General features: G+C 40.2%; 1 protein-coding gene across 1 annotated transcript; it reads left to right on the forward strand.

The window, feature by feature from the left end:
• Positions 1-977: 977 nt before the first annotated feature.
• LOC146480504 (forkhead box protein Q1-like) lies at positions 978-5842 on the forward strand. Its single transcript, XM_085109684.1, has 2 exons — positions 978-2098; positions 4805-5842. The coding sequence occupies exons 1-2, from the start codon at positions 1399-1401 to the stop codon at positions 4993-4995; spliced, it is 891 nt and encodes a 296-aa protein (XP_084965810.1). The 5' UTR covers positions 978-1398; the 3' UTR covers positions 4996-5842.
• The last annotated feature ends 12795 nt before the right edge of the window (positions 5843-18637 follow it).

Below are 18637 nucleotides of genomic sequence, written 5' to 3' on the forward strand. Positions count from 1 at the left end.
TTTAATGCGTCTGTGCGCGCACCCCGACAACCTCTAGAAAAACGAAAGTCCAATCAGTCATATAGCGTATTAATTGTAAATTGCATTTTAACTTTTAAATTTAACTCGTTTTTAAACTATTAATATAAATTTAACTTAAATACACGAAGGCCTCCATTTAAACCAGCCCCGATGAATTGGAAATTTCCTGTTAAAATATTTGGTTAAATAAATAAAAAATTACTAACACCGCGCGCAAATCGTAAAAGCAAACAGATCTCCCGTTCCTTCGGAAGTTTTAGTTTATGATAGTCGCTGTTGTTTAAACTTAAAAAAGGTTGAATCCATCATGATCACCTTCTAAGCCAGTCGGATGGGAAAAAATGCAAACTTGTGCCAGCTATCATTCAACCGGCCTTCTGACGGATGCTTAACAAATGCAGTATTAACAAGTTTAAGTTTTAGCCGACTTGCAATAAACAAACTGCTCTCTGCAGAGAGGGCTCTATTTACGAGCAATATGTCTTTGAAATTTGCTTTTTCAAAACTGATGGTTCTCAACTGAGATAATCCCTGTTTGATAAACCATGAATTGTTGCAGCTATCCAATCACTTGAAGACTGCCTGATTAAAAATCTTTATAACCGCACGTAAATTGCACAAACTTATTTCGGTTTGGGAGTGTAATGTATTTTAACCGAGTCAATAAAAGAGCTTAAACAAGTGTCTGACTGCCAATAGCCGTACAAAATACTAAAATATCACTCTTCATGACTCTTTTCAAGAAAGCCGTTGTCGCCTGCGAGCCTGTTATTGACACTAATTAAGATAAATTGCTACCGGCATCAGTTTAGCACTAACAACAAAAGAGCAAGTCTCAATGCATGGCGCCGATCGAATTATCTCGAAATCAGAGCGTACAACGATCGATCTGGACGAGATAACCAAACTTTTTGAGCGGCTTAATTTCAATAATCAACCCTCGAAAAGATTGGCTTACACTGAACAGATGTAAACGTCAGAACGCGGAGAGCGCGCTGCGCACGAGTGTAAAGTCGCTTGAGAGGGATTTTCAAAGCCACTTCACTCAGCGCTCTACCGCACAAGCACCTTACTGCGTTCAATAGGTCCTTTTAACACTGATTGTTTTGTTTAAATCCGCTTTGCACGGAACACAGTTTTAATCGTTTGCCTAAGTGATCGGGGATAGCCGTTTGTATACATTAATTGATCCTTTGTGGGTGGTGCTACTGCAATAGCTCTGGGGCCATTGCTGGTCGATTTGTTGAGGCGAGATTAGAAATTTACGTTCCACGAGGACTGAACCGCCGCGAAAAGCACATCTCTGGGATTTGCTGAACATTGTGTGCTGAGAAAACACACCCAACAAACTGAACAAACTCGTTACCTTGGTGGGCGATGGAAGAACTCAACAGTGATAGCTCAGAACTGTCTTCGAGCAAACAGAGAAAGGAGCCCTGCCTGGGGTCCAAGGCAGAGCGTTTAAAGCCTCCACACTCTTACATTGCACTCATCGCAACCGCGATTTTAAATTCGCCGGGGAAGAAGATGACACTGACAGAGATCAACGAGTATTTGGTACAGAACTATGCTTTCTTCAGAGGCCCGTACCAAGGATGGAAGAATTCTGTGCGTCATAATCTGTCGTTCAACAAGTGTTTCGTGAAGATTCTGCGCGACCCTGCGCGACCGTGGGGCAAGGACAATTACTGGACAGTTAGCTCACTGCACGATTATCTGCTGGCCGATGGGACATTCAGAAGAAGACGGAGAAGAAAACCCAAAAGAAAGGAGGAGAGAGAGGAGTTAAGTCGCAGCTTGATCGCAGAGCAGATTGTGCCGCGCAACACCATGAGAGAAATTGGCGTTCATGACGCGCGAAGAAACATTCTAATGTTGCCCACCTCTTACGAAACAGTCAGAGCGCGGCCTAACGCGGTGCACGCCGCTCGAATATCTTCGACGCCCAAACCGTTTCATGGATCGTTTTCTATTGAAAGTATTCTGGCGGACGAAAAGACGAGAGCTAAGGAGGTTGCGCGTGCGAGGAGAGGGAGTGGAACATTTCCTGTTACAACTGTCCTTAATCCAAACATTGGTATGTTCAATAGCAAGTTTAGATTTCCGGTGTTTGGTTTTTAATTTACTATATAGCCTTAAATCAAATCATGAGCACGCTGAGGTATTTATGAGGGGTATGACTGCGACGTGACTAAGTCAAAAAGCATGAACGATCAAAGTGACAGCGCATGTGACCACTGGCAAGCGTTTCATCAAAAGCCGCATTACACACAACAACACACTGAGTAAACATTATTTACGCAAGAAATAAACGGTCCCAATTTATCGTAAACTTATACAAATCACAAAGTAGTTTAATTCATTAACAAGGCATCGTCAGTATAATTACATACGCAGTACTAAATTACACTCACCTATCTTCGTGCAGGTTTAGAAGGTCTCGTGGGGAGGACTACAGGGTTTACTCGCCATTTTTTTCTCAATTTCGAGCTGAAAACTACAACTTGCATAGAACTCACTTGACCTTGTTTATTATTCTCTTTCCGCTTGTAAACTCGAGTGAAGGTGGTCCACTTGTTGCTGCTCAGTGGATTGGCCATTAAAACAATGCAAACGTTCATCGCGAGACAAAATCTTTTCACGCTTTAATATTTCTCACACTTTAGCGACCTTGCTCGCTTGACAGTCAAACCACAGGTCGTTTTTGGTTTATGTTTCACGCACTATGATCAATAACCAAGGTGCTAAACGTTTTGTTGTCAGCTAAGGATTCTTCTCTAAACCAGCGACATACGGCCAAGTGAAAGATACCTCAGGAAATATAGTGTCCGTTCTCGATTGACCCAATGCAATAAGAAAGCAAGTCAAGGCCTTCAGATAATTTGGCTAATAAAAATTCTGAGTCGTGAACAATTCATTAGATTCGACTTTTTTTATTTCGATTGGGGTGCATATTTGAGATCAAAACCACAGCCGTGAATCCGTGAGTACAAATGCAGAAATCCCAACCAAATGAATCAATAACTACCTCTTACACTTTAGCAAGGCGGTTGGCAAGTTACCACTTATGAGTTATCACAAAGTTACCAGAGGAAAAACACCCAAAACCTCTCGAGGGCCAAATCCGTCCTGCTATAAGTTAACTGGTTACAAAGTTGCGCAAATACTGAAGCTATAATATAAAGGAAGAAGCAAGAAGCGGCTAAAAGAGACTTTGGCAATGGAAATCTCCAGTCTTGACCAATATCACATTATAGACTTTGAGGTTAGGAAAAAGGGTGCGGTGAGAGTAACCAGACCAGATGAAGTGTTTATACATCGAAAGTCCAAACATTTAACCTTAAAATAAACTGAATTCTCTTAGACTGATGACTGAACGCTCACAGCAGTGTCTTCAGGAGCTAACTGTGCGGATCAGAGTATCAGACTTGTTAAACGTTAACAATTGTGTTCAACTTACCAACAGAACGAGAGTTAATCGTGAAACAACTACTTCGAGAAGTCAAATCTACGTTGCTTAATCTCGACGGATTGCAGTTTTCTGTCGTATTTACAACAAAACGTAATCGTCTTTGGTAAAAAGGCTCGAATTTCTGCGATTGAACGAGATGTATACAACAGCCTATCACCACGAACGTGACTCCTGAAGTCGTGCGTATTTTTCAAGAAGGTTCTTCAGCATCTGCCGCTACCCAGCGAGATCTCTTACAATACTTAGTACTTTTAATTTCTTCTTTTCACGACAACCGACTGCTATTAAACTCAGCTTTTAATTTATCCTTTCAAAACCTGCATTAAACAAATCTAAGTGCATTAGGTACCAACACATGCAAGTAATCTTAAGTCATCTACCCTCCACGCTCGAGCATTTACCCAAAGGAACCATTTTTCAGTTTATAATGCAACTGCGTTTACATTGATTACAATTAAGGGTTTTCTAGATAGTTTGCTTGTAACAGCAACCACTACAAACTGGAAAGATTTTAAGCGTAAGAACTCCATTATTAAACTTTTGTTTTAAGACTTTAATTGTCAGAAAGACAACCATCTCGAGCTTTACTGCTGCATGTAAATCCCCGAAAAGCTCTCGAGTTTGTAGCGTTGATGACACAGCTCATAAAAGGCTTTTGTACCGATAACATGCATTTACCTCATTCACAGTTGTCAGCAAATTCTCAACTCTTCTTTTAGGACTTATTACGATGAAAACTGAGTTGTCAGAAAGACAACCAAGATTCATTCCTGCTTTAAATCCCCGCCGAAAAGCACTCGAGTTCTCAGGGTTGATAACACCGCTTAAAGAAGGCTTTTGCCGTTGACAAGCGTTTACCTCATTCAAAGTTGTCAGCAAATTCTAAACTTGTTTTTCATGACTAAGTAAATCAGTGTGAATAATTGCTCTCAGACTGGCTTGTTCTTGACGACTTGTAATCAAAAAAGAACAACGAAACTGACTCTCTTATAAATCGGGTGGTCTAGCCAGCTTAAATCGAAATTATAACCCTACGATAAAGCTGTGTAGTTATAACTCAGATAAAAAAACGCACGTGTGCTGAGCCTAATGCAAGGCGCACATTTGGGACCTACGGTTTCCAACCATCACGAAGGCCCAAATGACAAGGTCGAATTTCTCCGCCTCAATAAGCGAGAAACACGTTACTGATCAACTCAACTATTAATTACTCTCCCTGATCATTCCTTTTACGTTAATCAAGACTTATTCCTCATCTGTGTTCGCAAAAGTAAACTGGAATGTAATCTATTTTTGTTTCTTCTCGATCAGGGTCAAGAAGTATCGTCCATTGCTGCCACCCTGCTCGAGCAGAAGCCCAGGTTCCTTTCCCGAGGGCAGAACACTTATGCACGCCCATGGCTCCGAACACATTCGCCTCCAGTGGATGTGAACTGTGGAATGCTTCTTGCCACTGCTGTCACTCGTGTGCTGCCTCGACGCATTTTCATGCTTGTTACTAGCGGATGCAAAGGGGATTGAGTAACGTCAAAGAAATAGTACATTTATTTACAAACTCTGAAGTTCACCTTCAAAGTTTCCCATGTGCACTTACTGTACAGAGTTAGAAAGAGAAGCAAAAATTCATACAATGACTCTGTGGCCATCCAATATATTGAATCTCAAAGAAATTTGGTTCAGTGAAAGTTTTATGGATACTTTGTAAAAATACAAACTTTGCAATTTTGTATTTTTTGGCAAGCACCTCCGTAACGTTCAGTATCTTTCACGGTCAGTGCACGGTATTAAAAACGGTCACTTTTTCAGTTAAGGAGTTCCTATCAATATAACAAGTTTTGCCTCTAAGAATTAACGTGCTAAACCTTTGAGTCAGTTCTTTTTGGTTCATGGGATTTATGTACATTCTGTAAATAATCGTGTCCTTTGATTTTGTATGAACATATACTGAAGGGCTGCAAACAAGTGTTAGCTTTAGCGCGCGTCCACCTCACAGATACTAGTCGACCTTCATCTCGATCAGAAAGAAAATAGAGGCAAAAATTTTCTAAACGCTACCATCACAGACTCAACAGTTACTGAAAGCCATATTAACTGATTATTAAAACATTTCACTTTGGAAGTAAAAGGGAAACGCCTTTAATACTTCAGGGTTCCTCGGCTGTTGGTTGGCCGGAATTAAAGAGTTCTTTAAACGGAAAAGGAATCGACATGTTTACCCTGAGGACAATGAAATTCAGAGAGAAAGCTGAGCTTGTACAGTAAATGCCAGACAAAATCTTGTAATTTTTAAAGTTACAAATAATCTCACCTTGGAATAATTTTAGGCTCGATAGTATTAAAATACAGTACAAATACATTGTTTTAGTATCACTGAGTCATGTTGTCGAGCGACCGCACGAACAGTAATGTAATCCGCCCCATTTCCAAAGAGACGATCGTAGTGTCTGGCTTAACATTGTAACCATTGCATAAAGTTTTTGCTACTATATGTTAAAATTCTTTTGATACGCTTATAAATCATTTGTGACACGATAACGAATATTTCAAATCATGCAAATTCATTGCGTGTATCAAAAGAAAGAATTCATTCGTGAAAATTTCAGGCATGCCACCAGATAAGAACTTCGTCTAGTGCACTCAATACGTTCACGACAATTTTCTAGCAGTTAAGATATTTCAGTAAGAAACAGAAAACGCCAAAAACTGGAGTATTCTACAGTCCAGAAATTGTTTTCTTTACATAACTTCTAAATATTCATCCAATTAATTAATTAAGGGCGTTGTCATCAAAACTTGTTTTCTCGAGCAAATATTCCCTTTCTGGAGCGTTCAGGTCCTTTGGAAAATTTAGATACACCTAAGAACTTTACCAACGCAAACAGGACTGCATAGATGACTAGGCTACCGTCTAGCACTTTACTTCACCACTTATGCAATGTATTTAGTGTTACCAGTTTCAAAGAAGACATGACGGGTCTTTATGGAACTGGTAGTACATGTAAAATGTGAGATTTACATCAGTTGAAAGGTTTGTTGATTATATAAACAAACAAACACAAGCAAAAACAATATTGTGTCACTGGAAATTACATGTTGTGATATGATATGTCATTCAGTAGACATTGAGTAATCTATTTGGGACCGAAAAAGAAAAGAAGAAGAAGTTATTTGTTTCAAAGTCATGTATTGATCTGCACAGATTGTGCACTTTGTTTAGGCGTTTCTTTTGATGATTGTAAGTAATTTAAGGCAGTAAAACCTCGTTTTTACTTGGTCCTAAACAATGAGTCAATCCAAAGTTTAGTTCAACATTAAGAGCCTCTCCTCGTGTAAGTCGGAAGAATTAAAGGGCCATGTTCTTAATACAAGGGTTCTAAATCCATTTAGTTGTTGTCTTTAAGAGGATTAGCACCCTCTTCGTGGTTTATCTTTGAAAAAAGTAACATTGCACACGGGCCGGCACGGCAAGCAACCCCTTCGACTCAGTCACACTTTTTGTGGTTTCCCCAACACGAAGCAATAGGAAACATTACTAATTACCCCACCCTTACGTGAGATCAGTGCTATTCCATCGCTGGATTATTCTCAATACTCTTTTAGGTTTCCCTTATAGTTCAGTGGTGACCATTTGTACCTGGGTAAAGTGAAGTAAAATTTATCGTCAAAGGAAAAAAAAAACGCGATAAGAAGCATCTAATGGATGATAATAACAACCTCTCAGAAATTGAAATCAAGTAGTAACGCGTTGTTGCACAGTGTGGTCACTACAGGATCACATTATTCGGAGAGGTGTAAATCTAATTTTAGGTCCAAAGAAATCGGTCAAAATCCAATCAAGACAAGAAAGGCTCTTAAAATTCACTTTTTCGTAATATCGGCCTCGTGAATAGGGTTTTTTTTTACATTACGGACCCCTTTTTGTTTTGCATCCTAGATTTCTGGTCCCTGATTTCGCCAAAATTGCACATTTCAATCCCTATTTCCTCGAAATTCACATCTCGTGCTTTGGGCCAGATCCTTGGCCTGCTAAAACCCAACCCACCAATCCGGATCCCTGCTCCCACATACCCCGCTCCGCCCCTAGTTGTGACCCTGAGATTTCAGTGCTTGATTTCCAAAGCATGGCGTTGTTCATTCCATTACTACGAAAATACAACAGCTTTCAATTGCCACTGAATCCATGTCTACCAACAATATGTAATATACTGTAGCGGGTATACACAAAATGTTACTGATTAGACTTAGAAAAGTTGTGCTTTTCTCAGTTCTAAGCGTGTTGACGGGTAAGCGTAGCTCAACAATTTATTTATAAGAGGCCCTCATGCAAGGGTTATATACTTTATGAATGCCTCAAGTATGAAGATAAAACTGAAAAAAACCATCGCTTCACCATTTTTCTTCTCAACGTTCATACTTTGATCAGAGGCTTGGACTAAAGCCGGTCTGAACGCTGCGATACGAAATACAATTCATAGCATGCTTGTTTGCTTTATATTTTGGAAAGAGGAGGCAATTTGCGGGATTTGAAATTCTGTATTAATACTATTGGTCCCTACTGAAAACTGGTACGAACAACGCTAGAGAAAGTTTCATTTGAGGGTTACCTTGTACGAAAATCACGGCGTAATTTTTTGGTTTTCATTTTTCTCGACCACATATTCAGCATTTCAAGCCTACTTTTACTTGTGTAAATATTCTAATTAAAGCATGGCCTCTCCTGTAAGTCTCGGTGATCAAGGTACAATTAGATGGATCAACGGATAACGCAGTCATTCACAACATTCAAACTTCACGTCCCCTGATATCGCCGGGCGAGCAGATGGTGATCATATGTCATCTGTTCTTGTCAGCGAGGATTATTCCCTGCTTCTCTTTATCTTTCGTCCACATACTTCACTAGCAGACGAACATGCAAATTGCTATGTGTGGTCTACCAGCCAAACAAAGCGCGAGATCCGAGCTTTTCCTTCGGACAACGCAACAGATTCCGCCATTCCTTCGATGGAGGGCATAAATTACCTGCACACACGTCGAGAAAACCTTCGCCTAAACATATGGCACAAAAGATTTTAAACATGAAGATAAGATCTTCCAAAGGGTCTTTATGAAGGCTCCATTAGGTCTCGCTCGGTGAAAATCGCTTGATATCAACGTTCTATCACGCAAATTAATTTTCTGACAGCAAAAGGTCAAAAGCTTGGAGCACCGGTGTTGTTTGATGATCGTCTGCTCGCTATGGAAGCGATAAGTCGGTTGATAAGTCGATAATTGATGTTTTCAAGGTATTTTTGGAGCAATATAGTAAGGGAGGTGGGGGTGGGTGGTTAGCAAGGGGTTAAAACGTAACGGAAAGAACTGAAGCCAGTAAAGACGAAAATTTTCGACCGTTTGCTTTAGGGAACATATTGCACAATATGTTTCTCGAGAAATCCATCAATAAGAACAGGATGATAATAGAATAGGGACTGTTGGATCGTGACCAGTGATATACGCGGCTAATCTTCCATTATTATTATAATCTGACTAAATAGTTATTTTGAACATTGTGAAAAGCTGCATAAATGGTAAGGGTGGACACTATTGCAGTCTTAAGAATCGAAGTCGACTGCTAGTACATGTAACCTAGTGTATTTCAGAGATTTTTATAGAGATACTGGAGCGTGCGAGAGGCGTGAATTGACCACGCCAGCGCCCAATCATAACGGTGGCTCGCAGGCAATAAGAAATTTCCCTTGCAGCGACCACTCTCTTCAACAACTTATCTCCACAGTTCAGCGACCCTCTTAATGAAATGACGCCGTTTGAATCAGTTCTCACTCAAACACTATTCAGAATCAATCGTAAGCGATCATCTCCCAAAGTGATCGCAACCAAGTAAATCGCGTTTGAATAAGGTACTTCCGACAATCTATCATAAGCCACCATCTATTTTTCTCTGCTCTGGCGCTGTGATCGCTAACAAGAGATTTACTGAATTAACTGTATCTTTTTTGCCTACCCTATTTGAGACGGACCAGAAGTACATAACAAGATTCTTCTTACGTATTTGTGTTGAGACAAAGCTGCACCTTATTTCAATCCAAAGAGTAAAACAAATCATACTGTGAAGACAAAATGGCTGACTCGGAGGCCTATTGGCGCTGTACACACCTGTGTACTAAATATAGGGGAGTACAGAGTAAACAGCTCGGGTTAACTGCCATCTATGAACAAATAACGGATTTCCTCCCTAATATGGTATTAACGGAAGAGTTTTCCCAAAAATATGGTAATTATGTGGCTATTTAAAAGTCCTGGGAATATCAATGTTGGACTCCAGATAGTGTAACATCATAAAGGCAATTAAATCGGTCCCTTCCAGATGCCGTGTCAAAGAGGGTTCACTTTATGATACTGAGAGAGCAATGCCGAGGGAAATCAAAGATAGCTTGAAACCCCGTCCAATCCCGAATACGTCCGTTTTTATATTAAACGCTATAGTGCTATGTGGACTTAAGGATGGGCCGTTTTGGTCCGAAATAGAAGGAAAGTGTTCGGACTTAGGTCTGAAACAGCATTGAGATTTCCAGCTCAAACAAAAAATAACTTACACCCAGGAAAACCTGTAGGGCGTCTGTAGAAGGGTTTTGGGATATCAGGTAATTCTCGGGATGATTTAAGGGGTAGATTTCCCAACAAGAAAAGAGAGCGATATTCATAACTTACAACTGTGGATGGGATTCGGAAAATAACAAGGGGTCCGCCGAGACTCAAATAATTTCTATCAGAGAGGCACAGGATTAAGGTTCGAAAATATAAAGCCACAATAGGATGTTGGGATTGAGGAAAAAGTGGGGCGGGGTAAGGGAATTGAAGAATCCTTTTGAGCCTTAACCGCTACACCTGACATTTCTCACGCTGAAGGTAAAATCCAAGGCTTCTAGTATCAATAGCTCATCGTACGCTATCAAAAGCAGTATTGGGGCTACCCAGGCCTATATTATAGTCAATACCACCTGAAAAGGCATAACCAGAATAACCACGAACAGAGGGCAGCTGAACGACTCGCAAGCCAGCCTGATGGGGCTGTACCGTCTGACGTACAACTAGTTAATAGTTACTGCGTGTGGTCAGAAGATTAGTTGACGAATGAGCTTTGTCAGTATTGAAAAGTTTCTTCTGTGCAGCGTCTACATTAACATTGCTATTCAACGCAAAAATGACGTTCCGATCCCAAAATAGGGCGTCTCAGGCATACATAATTTCCGTCTGGTATAAGAAAGCCTTTTCAAGTTCCCATATCTTCGTATTTCATAAGTGCACAAGTTCACTGATAAAGAATAATTATGATTATCGGGGGATTAACACAGCACCACCGCTAGTCACGTAGCCGCTCAAGTTTTGTGGATCTCGCTTCACGTTCCAAGAAGAAAATGGGTTAATTTTTAGCACTGCAAAGAAAGGGAGGAGATGAGTAGAAAAGATTTCTAATTCTTGATAAAAACAATCCCCCGAAAACTCGGCAGTCGTATGAAAACGTTACTATTTCGTGGCTGTTATAGATATAGGATCAGCTAAGTAGTTTGCCATCAAAACATAATCTTACATCCTGTTCATTACTGACAGCAGACACGTTCTTCCCTTCAATACGAGATAGTGACGCTCTTTTCCTAGAATTCCTCTAAGTACCAAGTTGCTCGTTTTTACTTGGGGACAAAAGAAATATTTTTCGTGGGAAAACATACCGTGTAAACGCTGTATCTGTGCGTGTTGAGCGCGTGATGCGAAAGAGGTGTTCAGATGACTCCAAAATGAGCGTGCATAAGCGTCTGCGTCATCAGTGTACTGTTGCGCGATCACGGCCGTGAACTGTCAACGAAACGAGCTCGTCAGGAGGCTAGGGGTAATATCCAGAGCTTAACACCCTCATCCCATCCCGCTTAAGTCCCAGAGCAGATCCATTTGATTTTTAACTCTACTTCAGACCAAGCACCTTAAATATATCCTGTTTTGTGGGTTAAAATGGTCAAATCAGTTCCACCCTAAACCCTGCTCGTAAGGGCGACCATACCTATAGTGCATTAATCGTTAATAAGGGTGTACACCTCCCGCCCCACTGGGTACCATTCACTGGAAAAAAAAATAATTTGCAAATAATTTGAAATAATGCTGGACTAATTGCTCTAGCCAAGTTGAAATGCTGACACTGTGTGGTTGATGTCTTTCCGCGACTGCGCACTGATTTTAGTACATACAGTAATACATCTGAAACCGAAGCTGGTTACCTCCCGAGTTGGATAGTTGTCGGTATTTGTGCCCAAGATACTGCAGAATAAAGTTTAATTAAGGGGGCTGGAGGGTTTTTTTTGGCCGCGCATGCGCGTAGTCTACTTATACCACGGGAATAGTCAGAAAGCATGCGTCAGCTGAATGAAGAATAACTTTCTATCAAAAGTGGAGCGTGCAGCACACCGGAAGTGAAAATACGGGGTCAAATCGCGCCAATCGGAGACAAAACCTGCAGAAACGTTTGCTTTTATCTCAAACTTTTGCATCGTCAACCTACCTTGAATTTTTTCTTGCACACAATATTCAGCGTATTTTATTTGAAGAAAGTTAATAACCAGTAGAACTTTTTGTAAACGAAAAAAGGCCTTACACCAGGTTTTTTGGGGTCTTCTGGGACCCGGTGATTGCCCCTTCCCCCCCCCCCCCCCCCAATAAGTCCACGACTATTAAAGCGATGACAATGACACTTGGAGTATAAATATGACGTGGAAATTCGCCATGATGCCAAATGGCGGCCATCTTGAATTTCATGAAAGCGCCAAAATTAAACGAAAAGAAATCAAAACCACTAACAAACAAAACAAAATGAGTACTATTAGCTGGAAACGTAAAAAGGTACTTAAGAAAGTAATGTTTCTTTATGTTAAAATGGAATTTAAAAATGACCTGTCAACAACTGTTTGCCACAGTAACATCGAACTCAATAAACTCTAACGAACCGCATCAAATTGTTCATGGCGTTTGTGCAAACATTAAAAACGTTATTCAGGTTCAAAGTCGTCACGGGTAGAAACGTCCCTGGTCTAGATTTATTTGCTGAGTTCCGACTGGAAAACTTTTTTTATCATACTGCCAGAACTCTTTCGAAATAAGGACACAGTTGTTTTGTGATTCCTCCTGGGGTGTATACTCCCCTACATGAGCTTAATGGGTATGTGCGGCGCCAAAGGGTATCGTCTTTGAGACGTTTTGGTTTGAAAGTCTGAAAATGGATATGGATTTTACAGAAACGGATATGAATTCAAGAAACCAGTCTGAAATGGGTATGATTTTAGAGTCCCGGCCCCGGTTGTTCAAAGAGCGGATAACTCCATCCAGTGGACAAAACTCTATCCAGCGGATAAATTTATTTCCAACCAATAATTTTTATCTATTGGAATATATGCGTTATTGACCAAGCGTGAGGGCAAGATGGCTGGATATTGGCCAAGTTCTTTTTTTTTGCGTTTTTATGGACCGAGACGAAGTCAAGGTCCATAAAAACGCAAAAAAGAGAACGAGGCCAATATCTAGCCATCTTGACCGAACAAGCTTGGTCAATAAAGGATTTCTTACATGGCTTTACCTTCAAGTTAAAACTACAACAACAGAACAAAACTGCTCCACTCGGAAAGAAACTCTTCATAGCCGGCCGCTTCAACATATATTTTCAGTCCAATTTTTGAAGTCGTGGGAAACAAGGAATCCTAAATTATCTTAGGGCTCTAACTTTATAATGGCTTTAATAACTACGCTATGACTTATATACAGTCATTGCAAACCCAGAGAACTTATCAATTTGGCACTCGACTTGAGACAATAAGTTTTACAAAATCAACTATCTAAAATAGTACACACAGAGCAGCTCAACGATTCAACTCACATTCATTGTAGCTGAAACAAAATTTTCACTACACCAGGACGATTCCATTCTCTTTCCTTTCCTTTAGGTAAATGTTGTTGGGATTAAACTTTCGACTTATAATTTAAGGAATCAAACAAGTCAGTATCCGAAAGTTAATACAGATAGATTCAAGAACACTTACGTTAATCGCCTAATTTTTAAATACAATTTGGCTATGTGAGCGTATTTTAATTGTAAATCACTTAGATGTAGGTACTTTTTACTCAAATACTCAATTGTGACATAAGATATGTATTTCTTATCTTGTGAAGAAATAGAGACTTTATTATTATTATTATTTCGATGCAAAGCGGACGGGCAACGGGTAATCCCGAGCGGGCAAGATAGCTCCATCTTGCCCGCTCGGGCAGCCAATCACAGCCCAGGATTTGACTCATCTTGCCCGCTCGCGGAGCCAGCCATATAATAAAGCTACTTATTCACTGGATAAAGTTGTTTTCAGACCTGGGGCCAGGTCTGAAAAGGTAATCAGAAAATTACATATAACGGTCTGAAATAGAGTCAGGGCTTGGAGAACCGAGCTGCACATTCTAACCCAGCCTCGTTCCCAGGGCTTTTCCGTTCTCGTGGGAAGGGAAAAGCCCTGGGAACGAGGTTGACTTCTACCGGCCAAAAATTCCGAGGAGTATCCTTCCCCCATGACTGACACTTTTAGCCTCTCTGGTACCTCGTCAGTAAGTTGGTCGCCATGTTCGTTTTGAAATTCAAAACGAACATGGCACCAAGTACTGACGAGGTCTTCCGACGAAACTAGTTTTGTAGTGGCATATGTAAATTGTGTGTTGAAAGTCAGTAAGAGAGGATCCTCTCTTGTTGAAAGTAAGTGCAAATGAGGTTTCTCCTCATCAAGATGATGTTGAGTAATACTTTCTTGGCTTCGATAAACAAAATTTCACAAAGAAGTTGTTCAAAACATTAACTTACAATCTGTTTAATTGATGTTCACACAGCCTTTTTAGAACAAAGCGTCTTTAAAATGACATTGCCAAGAGAATTCGGCAAAACCTTAAACGGAAGGGTCGGGTGATACCGCTCTAATTTGATTTGTTTGTATGAAAGCGAGGCTAAGTGCAAAAATTTTCTTATAAAAATTAGTTTTGTTTGCATATGAATGAAAACTAATTTTCATTATAAAAACTTTGCACTTAGCCTCCCTTTCATAATGAGGTTTACGGCTACTTGGAAATGGCCTGTTGAAACCTAAAGAAAGAGCTTGTCCCGAGGGTAGCGGGTCTTCAGTGTCCCGCACTGTCGAAACGTTCATGTTCGCAATTGACTGATTTGGAAAACACAAGACACCATTAGGAAACTTATGCAATATTTCAAATTTGCAATAGAGTTATCGGGGAGATATAGTTCTTGAGAACACAAGGATGAACCAACATTTATCGCATTCCCGCACACTGGGAAATTAGCAAACATCTGAAGAACTTGGTTTTCATCCACGGAATTTATAGTTAAAATAGGTAAGACCAACGGCTGTTCAAAATCCAGTGTCCACAACCTACAACCAAAGAAACAGCGCCCGTGGTCAAGACTTGGAAAAGTTGCGTATATGAATTACTGTCCTGCGACTTGGCCGAGTTTCAGTGCAGCCGAAAGTTACAGTTTATAGTGATAACGAAACTCTCGCTATGGCAGGAGGCGCATACTTGATTTGATTACTGCATTCGATGACGATCGCAACTGATAACTGTTCTAACAATACTAAGTTGCACACCTTTCATTTTTGTTGCGTACCCTGCTATTTCAGACTTGATGAGAGCGTAAAAACCGTGTTGAAAGCAGTTTACTGAGTTGAAGGCCCGGCTTAGGTTCCAACGGGATCTTTGCTGAGGCGGACTAGCTTCGTTCATTTCTTACGAGGTACGCTTTTACGGGAGTTGGTTGTGAGAGTTTCGCTTTCGGCAGGGAAGAGCTGAAATTGGTTTTTCCGGCGTGAATTGATTTTCGACACCTTTAGAGCAACCTAAACGTTGATGCAATTATCAGCTCATTAATTTCCTGTTTTCCAAACTTTTAGTTTTACCCCTTGGATAGAAGTGATAATTGCAAGGATTAAACCCTGATTAGCTAGCTATACTAAGACAAAACTTTCTACTCTTATCTGTAAAACTGAACAACACTCAGTTACATTTATGCATGCAGTGCACACAACACGAGTGTTGATCCCCTGGAAGTAGGGGGGAGGTACCAAGTTAGACTTCTTACGTTTTTGTTTTGGTGAGAAAAGAGCCATGTTGAAAGGCTCGAATAGAACGAGATTATAGTTCAAGTTGGCAGAGATTTAAGGCGAAATGGAAGGAGGGTCAAGGAGAAGATACGATGGAAAAGCGTCTGTGGGTATTTTGAGTTCGTTCGCATGTTGTCTTTGACCGTGCGAAGTCATTTGGCTGTCAGTAAATATCATTGCGCCATGGGCCCTGAATAGTTTGACAGTATAAAGCCATGCCGATTCAATACAAACCGTGTGTCAGGTCTGTATCTGTGTGGCTCGGTCATACGTTATCATAAACTTCCCGGTATGCGGATTTCGAGTAGCTCAACGCAATATCACCCTTTCTTTCTGACTAAAACTAGACTAGCTCTATCGCGAAGGGAGGATAGATTTAAAAAATCTGCGAGGCGTCAGTAGAATGGGAATAAATATAGGGCCGCGCTTTTGTCGTATTAAGCTTAAGCTTATATTCCCGTGCATTTTCTCCAATGTTTTCACCAAATATTTCAAATCAGGGCACAAGGTTTAAACACGTTCTCATCTGAGTTTTAAATTGACGCTATCCACAAGCTCACCAATGAATGCCTTTGATAATTTACTTTGTACGGATAAACAGATTGTGACTGTGGGTAAAGCTTGCATCGAACCAGGACTTCCCGCGTGAACGCCTCCAGGCGTCTTGTTTGATCGGTTACTTCAAAGTTTGGGACGGTCAGGGCCAAAAACGCGAACTTGAAAAGAAAAGAACGAAGTTTGTCAGGATTTAGAAGCATTTCTAAACTTCTTGAAGTTGAAAGACGATGCTGTTTTCTTACAAATAACTTGTTCACCAAGAAAAAAAGCCAAGGCTTCGAATAAAGAAGATAAAGTTTTCCATAAGACTCCCAACCTTCTCAAAGGTTAGGTGAAGGAAAGAACAATAAAACACATAAAAAAAAAACGAAGCAAGGAAAAAAATGAGAGAGAGTGACAACACGTTAATTCCTTGCATTAAGGTAATATTACGTCATTTCTTGTGCCTCCCAAATGAAAACTTTCAATGTTTGAAAGGAAACTTTGCAATCTTGCTACAATGTCTTCGCCAGCGTGGCCGCAATTCACCAAGCCGATCGTTAGAAAATGTTTTTTTTTTTTCGCCACTAAACATTTAGCAGTAACTTTTGCCATAGTACGGAAAATGAACGCCCTTAAAGCAGTTAAAGGGGCAGTGTCACCTATTTTAGTGTTCCCGGCTTTGAGTGGCCAAAAAACATACTTCAATCGATGGAATCGTTAAAATTATAGTTCAGTTTTGTTAACAATAACCCTACTGGTGCACCGAAAGTAGTACTAGTTATTCCAAAAGCCAGAACGTGATGATAAAATGCATACAAAATTAGGAGCTTAAATAGCAACACAAGGCATGCTCAAGAGAACAGGCAGAGTTCCCCGCTGGATTTTAATCCTTTGTTAAGTGATGGCGAACGGCGCTTTTAGTCTGATGATGGTATAGTTTATACCGAAATATACCTGTCACTTGAGATCTTGGTTTTGTTCATTTGTTGTCAAAATTTAAAGACACGATGAATCTACTCGGTCTATCGTTTATCTTATAAGTACTAGCAGTTATGTTTGGCTGCGGATGGCTAGGATGGAAATGGATTACAACTTGAAAAAATTGGCAAGTTCTTCTTGCGTATTTTAGAGAAGTCGCTAAAAACCAAGTATAGCTAGTTCTTTCTTGTAGAAATCCCTTAAGAGTTTTCCCCCGGTGTTCTAAAAGCAATTTCATGTTAGCAAAAACGTTTTTCGTGAAATGTTTGGGCAGTTTTGACCAAAATACAGCAAAATCGCCATGACAATGCCCCTTTAAAAATGTGCAAACGGGGTCACAGTTTCTGAACTCCGTCCGCGAAAAGTTATATGGTCCACGCTCCTGACAGTGGGTCAAACAACTGGGATGCTCACGGACAAAAAATCTTTACTTTAACGTTTCCTTAATTCGCACATCTGACAAAACAATTTCGAGAGGAAAGAATTGGATTATTGAATAAGGAAAAAGGGTTGAGCGGTGTAAGCCACTTCCTTAGAGTCTGCGGATATCATAGCATGTTAATACGTCAAAAGGTTTAACTTGTAACTTTGAATTTCCTTTGTGGTTTGCTAAGGTTCAAATGAGCCAAGCTCACAACCGTGTCATTGTTGTAACTGTTTTGATTATTGTATACAACACAGTCAAACGGCTCACGGCAGACACCAAACGGACGGAACCCATCAAAAGTACGCAGTATGCACGGGACACCTAACGGTCCATTTGTTGAACATAATTGTCTCAGAAATTTGTATTTAATTGCGATGAATATCCAGAGATTCTTGAGAGAAATGTCGCTTAAGCATCCGTATCATGGGAAAATTATGATTTCCTTTGTCTTCGGAGGGACAAAACTACCGTAATGTGATGCGATCAAACTATCAATTTTGGCCTTAGGGAACTGGGAGAAACTAAACAAAGACGTCTTCATAAATGAAAGCAGGGGAAATTATAATCTTTTTCGCAAGTTAAAAATGTGCTCAAACCGCAGAATTTAAACAATGTGTACGGACATTCAAAGGATTGGTTTTTCAAATGAGAAGAGGCACATCAAATTGTACAGGAAAGTTTTAACGTTGTTTTAGAACGATGCACTCGAGCTCAATGATGCCGTTGAAAAATTACTTTTGAAAAGGGAGTACTCGGAAATAAAAACTGCGTTATATCGTGCGGGGTTGAGCTGTCGGCTCGGTTTTATACTGAAGAAAAATCATGTTTGGATGGAGGGGTCGGCGATTCATTCTATCAGTAATAACATAATGATCAATTGCATTTTAGTTAACTCTTCTGTTATGCTTATCAGAGCAAGTACATTTTTAAAAAGTACGGGTAACTAGTTTATATGATTACTGTATTGTGTTTATCGAACTAAACAACTAGGAAATTGAGCGATTTACGACATAT

This window comes from Pavona decussata, unplaced genomic scaffold (genome assembly GCF_977016875.1).
Source record: "Pavona decussata unplaced genomic scaffold, jaPavDecu1.1 SCAFFOLD_53, whole genome shotgun sequence".
NCBI classification, from domain to species: Eukaryota; Metazoa; Cnidaria; class Anthozoa; order Scleractinia; family Agariciidae; genus Pavona; species Pavona decussata.